Source organism: Ctenopharyngodon idella, chromosome 5 (assembly GCF_019924925.1).
Source record: "Ctenopharyngodon idella isolate HZGC_01 chromosome 5, HZGC01, whole genome shotgun sequence".
NCBI classification, from domain to species: domain Eukaryota; kingdom Metazoa; phylum Chordata; class Actinopteri; order Cypriniformes; family Xenocyprididae; genus Ctenopharyngodon; species Ctenopharyngodon idella.
Genome location: NC_067224.1, coordinates 25,277,007 through 25,294,465, shown reverse-complemented (window position 1 = coordinate 25,294,465; position 17,459 = coordinate 25,277,007). Strand labels below are relative to the sequence as shown.

At 37.1% G+C, this 17,459-nt stretch overlaps 2 protein-coding genes across 2 annotated transcripts in view; one reads left to right on the top strand and one right to left on the bottom strand.

Moving 5' to 3' along the window:
• Positions 1-610: 610 nt before the first annotated feature.
• Positions 611-5,229, bottom strand: rpl36a (ribosomal protein L36A). Its single transcript, XM_051893239.1, has 5 exons — positions 5,114-5,229; positions 4,570-4,675; positions 4,422-4,489; positions 1,411-1,533; positions 611-692 (listed from the first exon to the last, which is right to left on the bottom strand). The coding sequence occupies exons 1-5, from the start codon at positions 5,114-5,116 to the stop codon at positions 672-674; spliced, it is 321 nt and encodes a 106-aa protein (XP_051749199.1). The 5' UTR covers positions 5,117-5,229; the 3' UTR covers positions 611-671.
• Positions 5,230-15,709: 10,480 nt separating this feature from the next.
• sptbn4a (spectrin, beta, non-erythrocytic 4a) overlaps positions 15,710-17,459 on the top strand; it is a 28,572-nt gene continuing 26,822 nt past the window's right edge. Inside the window, exons 1-2 of the mRNA XM_051895106.1 lie at positions 15,710-16,344; positions 16,573-16,723. Coding sequence (XP_051751066.1) covers positions 16,601-16,723 — 123 coding nt within the window. The 5' untranslated portion in view covers positions 15,710-16,344; positions 16,573-16,600. The remainder of the gene's footprint in view (positions 16,345-16,572; positions 16,724-17,459) is intronic.

The following is a 17,459-nucleotide window of genomic DNA, read 5'->3' as shown; positions in this document are numbered from 1 at the left end:
GCAAATAAGCACCAATTCAAGAGGGCATAACTTTGATTGTGGTCATATCAAGTGGTGTTGGTGATGGGTCACGAGGAAGGGTTTGTTTGGCATCTATTTTCTAGTCATGTAGGTACAGATATCTACATAAATGGGAAAGCACCAAAATCTCAATACTAAGCTTTCACTTTATTGACATGCATCAAATTGGCTATAAAAACTGACAAATGTTTTAAAATATTAACGGACTTAAAATATTTTATTCAGGTTGATCCAACAGTGCCTGTACTTTTTAAAATGAATGCCTTAAGACATTTTTCTACAGCTGTCGAGTGTTACAATTGCTCACATTCATTTTTTAACGTGTGGCAATGTCCCCTCCTTGTTTTTGTCTCTAACTACACACAGAACTCAGCGAGTGTCTAAGAAAAGATTAATCTTTCACTGTGGGATGCATAATTTGCTTTACCCCAACAGCAGCATGAGACAACAGATCTGCTGTTATAGTAACACTTTTGCAAGCATTTATGGAAGCAAAGTTGCCATTTCGGTCCCCTACGATGCATTTAGTGTAGGACCTAATCTGGAAACAGTTTGATACTGATGTTGAATGAAAGGCAAAAGTCCAGCATAACTGTATACAATTTTTATTGACAGTGATGGTAAACCACAAAAGAAGCACTTGGCCCAGCTCAGAACTGGATGACCTGGCCCTGGAAGAGAAAGGAGAATAGAAATTATACATGTTAATACTCTTAACAACAGTCTGAAATAGTTTTACAGCTTTCAGTGGTTCGGTCCTGATGCCAAAGTCTCTGCCATTCAAAATGATACAATGTGTTCAGTCACCCCTTTTCCAATACACACAGAGGATTATGAACTGGTTTGACTTCTCAGTACTTGACTAAAAGTACATATTTGAAAGGCCGAACATTTGATCTAATTAATTCTAACAATTGAAAATCCATGCCCAAATGATTAACCTTTTGATTTAATGTTAAAATCAAAAAAATGTTAAATAATTCACCCACTGGTTATTTTAGTAAATCACCAGGGTTCCCACATCTCTTCTCCAATGAATTTCCGTGGCTAGTTTTGCAGTTACTGTATAACCATTTTTAAAAATTCATGCAATCATTTTACAGAGATTACCTCACAAAAAGAGCATTTTCTAGCCAATTAAATCTTTTAGAGGAGTGTATAACCACAAATCTTTGTTCACTATAAAAAAATAGTCAAACGAATTTCCATGCACATAAGCCACAAATTAAATCATATTTCCAGTTTTTTCCAGGTTAGAGAAAACTCTGAATTACTAAAATAATGGCTTCAAACCACCATTTCACTTCTGTCCCACGTTTTAGCATCAGTACAAATAGCTCCAAATTAACTTTACTTGTTCTTTAACCGGCTGATGTGTATTTCCCTTACCTTTCTCTTCTTGTCTCCTCCCAGCTCAAAATGTTTGCATCTCTTAATGGCCAACATCCTCTTTGAGCGGCAGTTGGGCTCCACGCATTCCAGCCTCAGCACAATCTTCTTTGTGGTTTTAGCCTACGGCAAAAGAAGGGACAATTACACCTGATCCGATATGTAAAAATCCATATGATCAACAATTAATATTTAATCCTAGTTTCTCCTCGCACTATGTATCTGAACTAAACTAAGATGCTTAAGAAATAGTAATTTGTGGAAGGTTCAAAGCTACATGTACATTCCAAAATACTACTTAAGGCTCCGTTTAAACCTGGGGCCCAATGTATAAATGTTGCGTAAAAGGCAATGTGCAAAATTTTCCACACACATCAGGATTTATAAAAATTTAAGGCGTAAATATGCGCACACTCTAGACCAGGGTTCCTCAAATCTGGTCCTGGAGGGCCATTGCCCTGCAGAATTTATCTTAAACCCTGATCAAACACCTACCTAGTGAGTTTGTGTGTTTGAGTTCTAGTGATCCTGAAGACTTCGATTAATTTGCTCAGGTGTGTTTGATCAGGGTTGGAGCTAAACTCTACAGGTCCAGGGCAAGATATGAGGATCCCTGCTATAGACTGTGCATACATACTCTTTTACTGGAGTGAGTGAAGTAATGAGAAACAAATATTTTAAACTTCTCATTTTGATGTACACATTTAAGTTAAATATTCCGCTCATTAACGGAGTTGAGCCCTCAAATTACATAGTCATTATCCACAAATTAAACAAATATGAATTTAGATCAGTGTTAATTTTGTTGACAAACAATTTGTTCATTTTCATCAACGACATTATTTTACTAACAAAAACGAGACGATAACTAAAGCCAGTTTTGAATGTCAAAAACTATGATGAAAATATATTGAAATTGACTAAAACTAGACTAAAATAAACAATTTAGAAGACTAAAATTACAAACTAAATGGTATTTTAGTCAAAAGACTAAACTATCAAAATTTGCTGTCAAAATTAACAGATTTAGATGAACTACTTTTGAACAATTACCTGTGGCATGCTACATTTTAAAGACAGTGAAGAGTGATATGTGCATGATAATTCCTCTTTAAAATCAATTGCAGAACTCATGTTCTGAGAAAATATTCCTCACAAGAACAATGATGCGCACTTGTTCGGTGGTAGAATGGTCCACTAGTCAATTTGAAAATACTAGTCTGATGACAATACTGTATAACCACTGCTGCACGGAGGTGTGCTGTTGATGTCATGTGCAGGGAGACAGTCTCCCAATGATAACTCCCTCTGTGATCTTCCCAACATTATGAAAAAAAAAAAAAAAAATATTGTATTTGGAGGATAGCACTTGAAGGATAGCACTTGAAGGAAACTAAGATTTGCATTTTTTATTTATTCATTTATTTTTTTAAATGTTTTGACCATAGACCCTTTTCACATTTCCAGGTTTCTCAGAAGCAGAAGTCCTCATAGTTGGGTAAAATTCTATAGCAGTGAATGAGAGAATACATTAAATATATTTGTGTTTCCACTTGCTTAAATAGCAAAAGAAAAACTCCACAATAGTGTGAGAGAAAGATTCCATTTTTACCATCACTCCTATAGCTGCTGTATTAGAAACACCCTCACACCAGTTTTAACTAGTTTTTTTGTAATTTGATGCAAAGGTAATATAATACTAAGTATAGTGTTATAAATGTACATCTGTTTTTTAGAAAATGAAAATATAAAAAAAACTTTGCAGGATTTACGATATTGATAACCGTTAAAACGCGTCACAGTCTGTGAAAAGGGTCCATTAAAAATATACTGTATAAACATCCTAACATGTGTTTACCCTAAGCAAAATTGCATGAATTTGATTTTTTTTAAAACAATTAAAAATATTTGGTCAGTGGAAAAGAATGAATAACTCTTCTCTGAAAAGTATTTCATACAATTTTACTTTTAGGGATATTTTGATAGCCTATATTTATTCAAAAAAAAAACAAGGATACTAAATGATTTTGAGCAATGTAATGTGGCAGCACAAGTGGCATTTATAGTCCATATCTAATTTTCTTAATGTCTAGTGAATTATGTGGAAATATGCAAATGAGTATACACATAGTAAAATTAGGCATTGTAAGCTCCATATATGGTCATTTGGGGAGGATACAGGGTGGAGATGCATGTATGCACAATCTTCCACTGACTGGGTTTTATAAAGGGAATTTCTTACTTGTGTACTTGCGCGTACGCTAAATCTAGCTTGTGCATACGCACACTTTTATGACAATCTACGTAAAGATTTATACAATTCCCCTAGTATTATTGATCTAATTGTAAGTGGTCAGACAAAACAGAACATTGTTTACACATGGTGGTAACCTGCAACTTAAATGCATCTCCTGTGACCTATTGAGAAGCTTACGCTGCAAATGTGATGTTGAAAATGCATGTGACCACTACCTCCAAATGAGATTTAAGTGATTGGATCACAAAACCTTTTGGTTCTCATTCATTTGTATTTAGTACTGACCATTTGTGATAACCTGAAATTGATGTTAATGTACACATGTAAACAATATAAGGCTACATGTTTAATCAAATTCCAAATAAAGATATATATGAATTATTAACATTGACAATGACCCAAAGACACTTCAAGCCCAGTTTACCATGTTCTACACCAGTGGCTCACATTTTTGTCAAGATCGCTTTATCACAACTAGAGGTTTTTCATTTTAGTTTTATTGTATACTGAGAATTTACACCCTTTGCTGAATAGTTAAATCGAATGAACTTCACTAGATGTAGATTGTTCATTTTAAGTAACTATTCTTTGTGTTGCAACAACACCTAAAGCGTTTCAAATATGGAAAGAGACTTTAAAATAACCAAATACAATCAGTTAAATATATCAGCAATACTGCTTTGGAACAATATTGAAGATGTACAATTTGATCAAACATGGCAACTCTTGACACCATTCGCAAGACCCAACATACCTTTTTTCGGAAAATAGGCTTTGTTTGTCCTCCATAACCACTCTGCTTTCTGTCGTAACGCCTCTTTCCTAAAAGTAACAAATGCAGATAATTCTTCAGAAAGTGAAGTCTACATCGTTCAGCATCTCAATCAATTCTCAGGACTTACCCTGGGCGTACAGAGAGTCTTTGCCCTTCTTGTACTGGGTCACTTTATGTGGCTGGTGCTTCTTGCATTTTTTGCAGTATGTCCTGCGGGTCTTCGGTACGTTCACCTACGGATAAACACACACCTCGTCAATGAAATCCCATACAGTCCGAGTTCATTACAAGCGGCGCTAAAAACCAGCAGGAGACGGACTAGCGCTCGAGCTAATCAGCATTTTCACTAAATATACACAAAATTCCGTACGTTTAGAGGTGTGAATAATGCATTCGAATAAACGAAGACAAAAAACAAGTGTTCTTATTAAGCTTATTTCAAATACCAATCATATGCGTCTATAATTGAAGCATCTAAACTACGAATAGGGAAATCGGCAAATAGTGTAGAATAATCATCTCATTCGTTATATAAACAACACAATAAAACATTGTACATGGTCCCGATGCTATATACATTCATATTGTACAGTTTGTTTAGATCTAGGTTGTTCACATAATTAGGATTAAAACAGATTTTGGTTGAAAGTCCACAGGACAATATTACACACCATGGTTGCCCTCGCGGCGCAGGAGCAAAGAGGAAGTAGCGACGTCACTCAGAGCATTAGTACCGGGTCGCACAAGAGAGGTCTCGCGCTGTTTGCTCTTGCACGATACTACCACCTAATGGTCGAGAAACCGAGCATACAAATGAATACCAATATTATTAGTATTTTAATGACTAATGTTAATATACTTGATACCACCGACGAAGCAGAAGCTCGATAGTATTCAGATAATCTGTAAAGACTCGACTAGGCTATATTTATTTCTATTTATCGCGACATTTTCTCGAAACGTGACCAAAACTCACACAAACGTTCCTTTTTGTAGGCTACCTACTCAGAAAGGACGATGAGGGCAACCAATAACAATTACTGTTTTAGAAAATGATTAAAATATCATAAAATAATAATAATACATAATACACTCTCGATGAAAATACATTAAAATAAATAGTTCTACAATTGTTTGCAGGACAAAAAAGGTTGTTCTTACAGCGAAATTAAATAATAATAATAATAGTAGTAGTAATAATAATAACACCACTTTTGCACAATTTTTGAGTTGAAACAAGATTGAAGAAGTTTGAGAGAAGAGCTTCAAAGATTATGGAAAGTATGCTTGTCTACAGTGGTACAATATTTGTGTTTCAGTTTTGAGTTCATAGATTCATTTTATGTTGAGTTACTTTATGTAGATTATTTGTTTCATTATTATTGTACTAAATGACGAATATATTGAAATCAGAAGTGAGTTATAAACATGGTAATATTTTAATAACAACGTTTTTTTATTGATGTTCTTCATTTGTTATTGTTTGGTTTGTCAGAGAATAATTAAGTATAGAGAACAAACATCCAGTAGAAAAAGGAAAAACTGCCTGTGCTGCTGTGTGCCCGCTGGCCATCTGAGAAGTTGATATGGACTGGCACATGCAGCATGCTTCTGGCTGCCAGTATCACCATGGCGACACTCACTAGGTCATTCCTGATGAGCGATAATAACATCTGCCTGACCCAATGACTTCAGGGTGCATTCTGTAGTGCATACTGCACATTATACTGGCCTGCTAGATGTGGCTAGAAATTCACGCCTGCACAATAACGGTTTAGCTTGACATGCCTTCTAAACAAAACCACCCTCTCAGACTCATCCATCCACACACACACACACACACACACACACACACTGCATGTCCTGGAGCTTTGATTAATAACACCTGATTGTACATGTTCGCCTTTGGCTCCCTTCATGCAGATTAATGAGGTTAATTAAAGTGAAATAATTTGAAAAGACAAAGAACAAACCATGTATGTGTGAGGGGATTTTGCTGTTTTTGAAGTGCCAGTGATTGAAAAATGTCTATGATTTGCAAACCTAGATAAAAGAAATTGACTGACAATAAGGTTTTATTAGAAACGAAGCAATGTTTTGACCACATAGGTCTTCATCTGGCCTAATGCAATTAACAAATTGTGAATCAAATTTTGTGGTAATGTCATGTTGAAGATTCCTTGCCGATTCTCACACTTACATTTGACACAACATTGGCCATTGTTGTTCTTGAAGAGAGCCAATAATGTTAGTGCAACAGGTTAACATTGTTCCTTAAACCTTTTAATTTATCATTCTTATCAATAGTAGCTTAAACTATGTAAAAGAAAAATTAACTTGAAACTCAAAACTCCTTCAGTTATTTATGAAGGGCTATCTTTTGCATGCTGTACCTGTATTGTATTTCTATTTCTGTATTTTTATTTGTATTGCTAACCAGTTATTTTATTTGTGATAATTTAATGTAGAAATTGTAGTTTTATATTTTGTGTTATTTTTGTCTTTTTCTTTTATTAACTCAAGTTCGAAATAAAGACTACTACTACTAAATAGAATATATGATATCATGATATCCTTGTTCATATTCATATAGGCAAACAACTGTGTTTACACTGGTTTCATATAAATGCTCCCAAACATTTCACATGAACATTTCTTTCAGATTTTATTCTTTAATGTTTGTACTATTCCATAATCATTTCATCCCTGATTATTTGGTGCCTTGTAGGAGTGGAAATACATTATTCCCATATTGCAGAGCATATTATCCACAGGGGGGCGCCAAATAGCTTGAAGCCTTTACCTTTATTTAAAGGGCACCTATTATGCACCTTTTTACAAGATGCAAAATAAGTCTCTGATGTCCCCAGAGTGAGTATGTGAAGTTTTAGCTCAAAAATACCCCACAGATAATTTTTTATAGCATGTTAAAGGGTTAGTTCACCCAACAATGAAAATTCTGTCATTTATTACTTACCCTCATGCCGTTTCACACCCATAAGACCTTCGTTCATCTTCGGAACACAAATTAAGATATTTTAGTTGAAATCCGATGGCTCCGTGAGGCACACGATCCGAATCATGATTCGATACACTGATTCATTGTGCTCCGATGCTTCCTGAAGCAGTGTTTTGAAATCGGCCATCACTAAATAAGTCATTATTTTGGTTTTTTTGGCACACCAAAAATATTCTCGTCGCTTTATAATATTAATATTGAACCACTGTATTCACATGAACCGATTTAAATATGTTTTTAGTACCTTTATGGATCTTGAGAGAGGAAATGTCATTGCTCCCTATGAAGGCCTCACGGAGCCATCGGATTTCAACTAAAATATCTTAATTTGTGTTCCGAAGATTAACGAAGGTCATATGGGTGTGGAATGGCATGAGGGTAAGTAATAAATGACAGAATTTTCATTTTTGGGTGAACTAACCCTTTAAAATGGCCAGTTTTGGAGGGTGAGCAAAAACACGCCATTTGTGTGTGTCCCTTTATTTGCAAATGAGCTGCTGCTCATTCAAGAAGAGGGTGGCGCTTCAAGAGCTCATGCAACAAACAAACAGGACAATCTCAAGCACTGAAAATGTCAGAAACTGTCAGTAATGTTGTTCAGTTCGAACTGGAGTCAGACAATGATGCCTACAGTACAGAGCCAGAGAATATATGCTGCATGGAGATAGAACAGGTATAGTTTAGTTTAATTACAGTTATAATATAATTATGTTGCCATCTTGCTTTTATCCACTATTAATACAAGCCTGTTGTAGTGGACCCCTGTCCGAATGATGGCTAAAACTTAAGTGATGAGTTTTATGACGTTTATTGTACATCACACAACATATGAACAAACAGTTGGTACTGATCCATCCTTGAGTAACAACGTTTTAGATAAATTTTGTATTGTCCCTTTGCAATGACCATCATTCAAAAAGCAGTCTGGAGTGAAATGATTTATAAAACGAATCCACTCTGTCCTCAGTGGCTCAGATGTCAGGAAAAAATGAAAAAAACTGAAAAACACACTGCCAACACACCTTTATGTCCAAACACCGTGTAAAAGTGGATTTTGCATAACAAGGCACACATTATGCCCATTTTTACAAGATGTAATTTAAGTCTCAGGTGTCCCCAGAATGTGTCTGTGAAGATTCAGCTTAAAATACCTCACAGATCATTTATAAATCCATGTTGTAAATACCCATTTCTGATTACAGTCAACAACAGGCTGTTTTCGTGCATGTGCCTTTAAATGCAAATGAGCTGCTGTGCCCCGCCCCTTCTCCACGATCACAGTTCCTGCCTCAATGGAATTCTCTGCCAAATATTAACAAGACATCTGCTTGGTTTTGATTATTATCTATATCGCGATCACTCTCACAGATAGCACAGTTCTTATTTCATTATTAAAGTTTATTGTTTCCACACGTTTTAAAGCTTTAAAGCATATCAGTTTAAACTTCTAACGGATCGTTTTCTGAGCGCACCTATCTGAAGCACACGCACACGTCAAGTCTCGTGAGTAATTTCTCTTTCACATTTTTTGTTGTGTTTAAACTAATACACACAAGGTTCTGTCAAAAACTCACAGTTCACATAAACACAGTCAGTTATGTATGTGAACGTAAACAACAGGTACAGAAATCACGTGTATATTAGATCTGTGGCGCATTCCCTTCAAAAATTAAACTAATCCACTGCGTTCAGCGGCTCAGATGTCAGTAAATGAAGACTTTTATGTTCACTCTTACATCTAACAACAAAACATCTCAATTACTTACCAGACATTGTTGTCGCTACAGTTGCTTGAGTGCAGAGAACATGGTGGACAGCGTGCAACCAAAGAACTTTTATTGACAAGAAGTGAAAGCCAATAGAACGTACAATCACTAGATTAGTGATCATCAAATCCTTTTATGTTTTTTTTTTATTTTATTTTTTTATACATACAGATGCTGGTCATATAATTAGAATATCATCAAAAAGTTCATTTTTTTATTATAAATTATTTTTAAAAATGAAACTTTCATATATTCTAGATTCCCTACATGTAAAGTAAAACATTTCAAAAGTTTTTTTTTTTTAATTTTGATGATTAGAGCGTACAGCTCATGAAAGTCCAAAATCCAGTATTTCAAAATATTAGAATATTTCCTAAGATCAATCAAAAAATGGATTTGCAAAACAGAAAAGTTCAAGTTCTTTAAAGTATGTTCTTTTGTGCACTCAATACTTGATCGGCAGGACATATTACAGCAAATGACTTGCTCCTAGCACAAATTACTGCATCAGTGAAGTGTGGCATGGAAGTGATCAGCCTGTGGCACTGCTGAGGCACTATTGAGCCTTCAGATCATCTGTATATTGTTGGATCGACTGTTTCTCATCTTTCTCTTGAAAATATCCCATAGATTCAGGTCAGGCATATTGGCTGGCCAATAAAGCACAGTAATATCATGCTCAGCAAACCACTTGGAAGTGGTTTTTGCACTGTGGGCAGGTGCTAAAGTCCTGCTGGAAAAGGAAATCAGCATCTCCATAAAGCTTGTCAGCAGATGGAAACATAAAGTGCTCCAAAATCTCCTGGAAGATGGCTGCATTGACTTTGCACTTGATAAAACACAATGGACCAACACCAGCAGACGTCACGGCCCCCCCAAATCATTATTGACTTCAGAAACTTCACACTAGACTTCAAGCAGCTTGGATTCTGTGCCTCTCCAGTCTTCCTTCAGACTCTGGGACCATGATTTCAACATGAAATGCAAAATTTACTTTTATCTGAAAAGAGGACTTTTGACCACTGTTCACTGTCCAGTTCTTTTTCTCCTTAGCCCAGGTAAGATGCTTCTGACGTTGTCTCTGGTTCAGAAGTGGCTTGGTAGTCCTTTTCCTGAAGATGTCTGAGTGTGGTGACTCTTGATGCGCTGACTCCGGCTTCATTCTACTCATTGTGAATCTCTCCCAAGTGTTTGAATTGGCTTTACTTGACAGTATTCTCAAGCTTGCGGTCATCCCTGTTGCTTGTGCACCTTTGCCTACCCAATTTCTTCCTTCCAGTCAACTTTGCATTTAATATGCTTTGATATACACTCTGTAAACAGCCACCCCATTCAGTAATGACCTTCTGTGACTTACTCTCTTTGTGGAGGGTGTCAATGATTGTCTCCTGGACCATTGCCAAGTCAGCAGTCTTCCCCATTAGTGTGGTTTCAAAGAACAAAAGATACCCGGAATTTATACTGTAGGGATGGTCATTTAATGAAACTCAAATGTAAATATTCTAATATTTTGAGATACTGGATTTTGGACTTTCATGAGCTGTACGCTCTAATCAACAAATTAAAAAAAAAAAAACTTTTGAAATGTTTTACTTTACATGTAGGGAATCTAGAATATATGAAAGTTTCATTTTTTTAAATAATTTACAATAAAAAAATGAACTTTTTCACAATATTCTAATTATATGACCAGCACCTGTACTTGTGTTTAAGTCTTCTACTTTTTTTCACAAAACCTTTGCTCTCTAAAAACCATGTCAGTTTGGGTTGAAATTCTTTGAAGTTCAAGTATTAGCATTATAAACACTGAATTAATACGAACATATGAAATTAAATTAAGGACATGCATCAGAAAAATTGTGAATGATGGACAATAAATATATAACAGGAATATAACAGCTTGACAGTAAACTGTTTTTGCAGTATTTGTCTTATATTAATGTCCGTTAAAGCAAGACTATGTAAACAAAAAAACACAGCCACTGTGTCCAAAAGTGGCAATTATGGGATAACAGACACAGCAAAGCTCAATTCTCAAGTTCTATAAGATCATCATGTTTGTAGCGTGATCCAGGGGATTAAAACATACAATATATATTTCAGACCTAGTGGAGTAATAGTAACTAATAATCATAATAGTACATGTGTAAAGTTGCATAAAATGGAAATACTCAATAAAGTAGGCTACAACTACCTCAAATATGTACTTAAAGGGTTAGTCCACCCAAAAATGAAAATAATGTCATTTATTACTCACCCTCATGTCGTTCAAAAAACCGTAAGGCCTTCATCTTCGGAACACGAATTAAGATATTTTTGATTAAATCCGATGGCTCAGTGAGGCCTGCATTCTCAGCAATGACATTTCCTCTCTCAAGGTCCATAAAGTTACTAAAAACATTTAAAACAGTTTATGCGACGATATTTTTTGTGCGCCAAAAAAACAATATAGTGATTGGCCGATTTCAAAACACTGCTTTGGAGCTTTACGAATCGAATCAGTCAAAAATATCTTAATTTGTGTTCCGAAGATGAATGAAGGTCTTACGGGTGTCACTCCAGACTGACAATAAGCAGAAAATTTAGGGGCACACCTTAAATCAACCTTCAGCACAGTTATTCACATTTTCCCCCATTTTGTCTGTATTACTGACAAATGCCTTGGTAGACTTAACTTATAGAAATTACTGTTACGGGTAGTTGCAAGCAAGAGAGGATGCAGGAACGAACATCAGCAACAACAGGTTTATTCATCAAAACTTAACATGGGAACAGAACAACTACAAACCCGATTCCAAAAAAGTTGGGACACTGTACAAATTGTGAATAAAAAAGGAATGCAATGATGTGGAAGTTTCAAATTTCAATATTTTATTCAGAATACAACATAGATGACATATCAAATGTTTAAACTGAGAAAATGTATAATTTTAAGGGAAAAATAAGTTGATTTTAAATTTCATGGCATCAACACATCTCAAAAAAGTTGGGACAAGGCCATGTTTGCCAATGTGTGGCATCCCCTCTTCTTTTTATAACAGTCTGCAAATGTCTGGGGACTGAGGAGACAAGTTGCTCAAGTTTAGGAATAGGAATGTTGTCCCATTCTTGTCTAATACAGGCTTCTAGTTGCTCAACTGTCTTAGGTCTTATTTGTCGCATCTTCCTCTTTATGATGCGCCAAATGTTTTCTATGGGTGAAAGATCTGGACTGCAGGCTGGCCATTTCAGTACCCGGATCCTTCTACGCAGCCATGATGTTGTAATTGATGCAGTATGTGGTCTGCCATTGTCATGTTGGAAAATGCAAGGTCTTCCCTGAAAGAGACGACGTCTGGATGGGAGCATATGTTGTTCTAGAACTTGGATATACCTTTCAGAATTTATGGTGCCTTTCCAGATGTGTAAGCTGCCCATGCCACACGCACTCATGCGACCCCATACCATGAGAGATGCAGGCTTCTGAACTGAGCGCTGATAACAACTTGGGTTGTCCTTGTCCTCTTTAGTCCTTTAGTTTTCCAAAAAGAACTTCAAATTTTGATTCGTCTGACCTCAGAACAGTTTTCCACTTTGCCACAGTCCATTTTAAATGAGCCTTGGCCCAGAGAAAATGCCTGCGCTTCTGGATCATGTTTAGATATGGCTCTTTTTTGACCTATAGAGTTTTAGCCGGCAACGGCGAATGGCACGGTGGATTGTGTTCACCGACAAGTTCACTGGAAGTGTTCCTGAGCCCATGTTGTGATTTCCATTACAGTAGCATTCCTGTATGTGATGCAGTGCCGTCTAAGGACCCAAAGATCACGGGCATCCAGTATGGTTTTCTGGCCTTGACCCTTACGCACAGAGATTGCTCCAGATTCTCTGAATCTTTGGATGATATTATGCACTGTAGATGATGATAACTTCAAACTCTTTGCAATTTTTCTCTGAGAAACTCCTTTCTGATATTGCTCCATTATATTTTGCCGCAGCATTGGGGGAATTGGTGATCCTCTGCCCATCTTGACTTCTGAGAGACACTGCCACTCTGAGAGGCTCTTTTTATACCCAATCACGTTGCCAATTGACCTAATAAGTTGCAAATTGGTCCTCCAGCTGTTCCTTATATGTACATTTAACTTTTCTGGCCTCTTATTGCTACCTGTCTCAACTTTTTTGGAATGTGTAGCTCTCATGAAATCCAAAATGAGCCAATATTTGGCATGACATTTCAAAATGTCTCACTTTCAAAATTTGATATGTTATCTATATTCTATTGTGAATAAAATATAAGTTTATGAGAGTTGTAAATTATTGCATTCCTTTTTTATTCACAATTTATACAGTGTCCCAACTTTTTTGGAATCGGGTTTGTACACCAACAAGCAAACATAAGAACAGACAAAGCAGCGCAGGGAAGTGAGTCCATATAAAGGGAGTGCTGACGATGAAGTGCAGGTGCAGGTGCTGACCAGGGAGGATCATGGGAGATGGAGTCTGGGAGTGATGGGAACTGTGACAATTACAATGTGCAGTTTTATTTTTATATTAAGTTTGCAAGATTCCAAATTAACATTTGAGGGCAGCATTATCATTCATAATGTCTAAATAATAATTCAAAAGCAAAATGATTGAAAATATATATTAGGGAGTGGAAATGGCACCCACCTACTGGTTACAATAGTAATTTAATGTCTTTTATATTTTTAAATAAGTGTAAATTTTCCTACATGTTGAAACTTTTAGTTGTATAAATGGGGGTAATCTATAGAACTTTGAAGTGCTGGAAAAAGATGTGTGAAGTACTTGAAAGCATTTTACTATTCCTGCCAAAATTCTATGGTTACAGTTAGTGTTACTACATTAAATCCATGGCGAATGTTGTTCATTTGTGGACTGAAAGCCCTCTATAACTTGTTCATTAATGGCACAATGTTTATCCTGGTTTCCACGTCAGCGCTGTTTGATCCTATATCTACGATTAATAACGGAGAACTCATTTTTCTGTCAATTTAGTGCATCATCCGGGTATTTAAAGTGCACTTTTTCTTTTTGGAATTTTCTGTGTGAACTCACTACTTGCACTATTTGTACTTAAAAACGTCATAGAATAGTGCATAAGTTTGTGAATTGGGACGCACCTCATGTTTTCACGTTGTCTGTATGTAGGAATGATCTTAGATCTCTTGCTATATGTTCGCTATATGTTCATCAACCTTATTACGCAGTATAGGAGAAGATCCAGAGCTGTTAATGTGCCAATAATTGTGGAATACATTTCTTTTATGTCAGTTTTGGTCATATTTACCAAGGATGCCAATATTTGTGGAGCCCACTGTATATGTATAATTGTGTGTGTTTGTATGATTTATTACAGTAAAATACATGCAGTATTTTTTTTGTCAAATTTTCTGCAGACCCCAGTTTGAAAACCCCTGCACTAGAATATCTCAAATATAACATTTAAAGCTACAAAGCTCTAGTTTTAAATCCAATCGGTTTGATTCCATTCTTGTGCAAACCGCTGGCCTAAAATATAACAAGCAGTGTTTCATGCAGATTCTGTTATTCAAATTGTACAATACTTGCCTCTAGTTTCCTGTTAATCCAAATTCTACAGTTAATAACATTAAGGCTTAATTGCTTCAATTGTTTCTGAAAGAAAAATCTGTCAGTTTCTTCAGAAATATTCCAGTCCAAACCTCTATTTTCTGGGTGTGTGCATTTCTAAAACATGTGCCTGTCTCTTTAAATCCGAAGCAGCTATGCTACAGTGACACGTGTGTGTCCTTTCCTCTGCTCTCACTCAGCTGTTTGAAATGATGACAGATGCCTTATAGACACACAGTCAAGATATCTCCCATTGAACCATCAAGTTTCCCTTTTGACCTTTGTAATGACACAATCCACCTTTCAAGTTAATTTCTCCAGTCTCTTTCTCAGTGTACATGCAACATACATGCATCTTCCTTTCTCAATGTCCTCACACACACACACACACACACACACACACTGTGTGGCATCAACCCAACACTACTGCTGGGACTGTGACCTCCAATGCCTGAGCATCCCTGTGGTTGTTTTCTAAACCAATCTGTTCTTTTTTTCCTTACTGTCCCCCAACACACACACAAACACGCCCACCCCCATGGTGCAGCTAAACGTCCCCAGTGATGCTGAAAAATGTCGCCACTTACTCTTCCCTTTCCTTTACACCTGTCTCTCCCCGTTCTCTTTTTCCTTGCCCTTTATTAGGTGTATTTCTCCTACAGTATTTCTATCTCCCTTTGTAGCCAACATTCCATCCTTATTCCTCGTCTTTTCCTTTCTCTCTCTCCTCCGTCTCTGCCACCCCCCTTTGCCTTCATCCTCTACCACCCCCTCCCTTTTTTCCCTCTCTCTCTCGTTCTCTCTGCCTCTCCCTCTTTCTTGTTCTCCCTCCCTCCCTCACTCTGAGGCACTGCAGTAAAGTGTGTTGATAGGACTGAGGCGGTTTTCTCTGCACTGAGAGAGAGAGACTGCAGCATGCTGCATTGCAATCATACTAGAGCACATGAGAATCTGCCCACAAAAGCACACGTGTGCATCCATTCAGCCATCGGATCCTCTGCAGCACGATGTTTGCGAGTGCGTGAGCTCATTCAGAGAGGGTAACTTGTGTCTTTAGTTGTCTAAATCTGCTATCCCCCCCCCCCCCCAACATCCACGCACATTGGCGACTCCTCCCACTCCTCCTCCAAACCCCCCATCCACCCAGGTCGACAGCAGGACGGCGTAGCGATTCTGGACGCAGCGCTGAAACCAGAGCTTCGCCCTGAAGCGGACGTATACAGGCAGGCAAAGACACGGCATTTGGTTCTCGTGTCGCCTGAGGGATTATAATGCAGTGTTTTTTTGCAGGAATCAGCTGGAGTCATTGCCACTGAAGATTCTCTAGGAGACTGAACGCTTTCGGTGGGTGTCTGTCTTGCGTGTGCGTGCGTACCGGTTGTTTTTTCTGAGCCGTTGGACTGACGCACGGATACTGCAGCAGAACTGCAGGGGCCTGGACGCTAACCTGGAGGACATGAAGACCCAGTGGATCTTCCACCCCTGAGCTCCAGACCCCACTGCTGCTGCACATTCTGCTGAGGTGCTGCTCTCTCCTCTGCTCTGGAGATTTTTGGGAAATGTGTGTGTGTTGGTGGTGGAGGTGAAGAGGTTTTTTGTGGTACTGCAATGTTGTATTGCTATTGAATGTATGGGGCCTAGTGCTGTGTGTGTCTGTGTGTAAATGATGGCTAAAAGATTGTGACAGAGTGTGTCTGTGTCGTAGCTGTCTGCTGACTGCTCTGTGCATGTGTGTGTGTGTATGGTATAGCTGAGCAGAGCTCCCAGAGGCCAATAGGATGCTGACAGCTCGGGATGGAGCTCGAGATGAAGCTCAGAAGCTGCACAGGAAATGGATGAAGCACCAGGCCTTCATGGCCGAACTGGCCCGCAACAAAGAATGGCTTGCCAAGATCGAACAGGTGAGTCACAAGGGCTGAAATGAAAGAAATGTGATGGGGAGAGAGGAGGATAAAATGAATATACAGGTGGATGCTACTTACACAAGGTGCTCTTCAGGTGACTCCATGGGCTCCAAGACCTTTTCAGCACATTGGCTAGTTTATACATTACCACAATTTCTTTGTAAATATACAAGAATAAAAATATAAGGACGCGTATACACTGCCATTCATATGTTTGCGTTCAGCAAGATTTAAAAAAAATAATAAAATAAAACGTTTTTTTCAGCAAGGATGCATTAAATTGACCAAAAGTGGCACCAAAGACATTTATAATGTTACAAAAGATTTATAGTTCTTTTAAACTTTCTATTTATCAAAGATTTTTGGAAAAAAAAGTATCACGGTTTCCACAAATATATCAAGCAGCACAACTGTTTTCAACACCGATAATAATAAGAATAATAAGAAACATTTTTCATGCACCAAATCAGCTTATTAGAATGATTTCTGAAGGATCATGTGACACTGAAGACTGGAGTAATGATGCTGAAAATTCAGCTTTGCCATCACAGGAATAAATTATATTTTAAAATATATTAAAATAGAAATAGTTATTTTAAATTGTAATACTATTTCACAATATTGCAGTTTTTACTATATTTTTGATCAAATACATGCAGCCTTGATGAGAAACTTTAACTTGGGTTACAATACTTGGATAATAAATGTAAATTAATTCTGCGAAGTATGGAAA

Coding starts and splice junctions, on each gene's coding strand:
- rpl36a (XM_051893239.1), bottom strand. Junction 4,490..4,569: donor AGACTCTCTGTACGCCCAGG/GTAAGTCCTGAG, acceptor TGTTACTTTTAG/GAAAGAGGCGTTACGACAGA. Junction 1,534..4,421: donor AGCCTATTTTCCGAAAAAAG/GTATGTTGGGTC, acceptor CTTTTGCCGTAG/GCTAAAACCACAAAGAAGAT.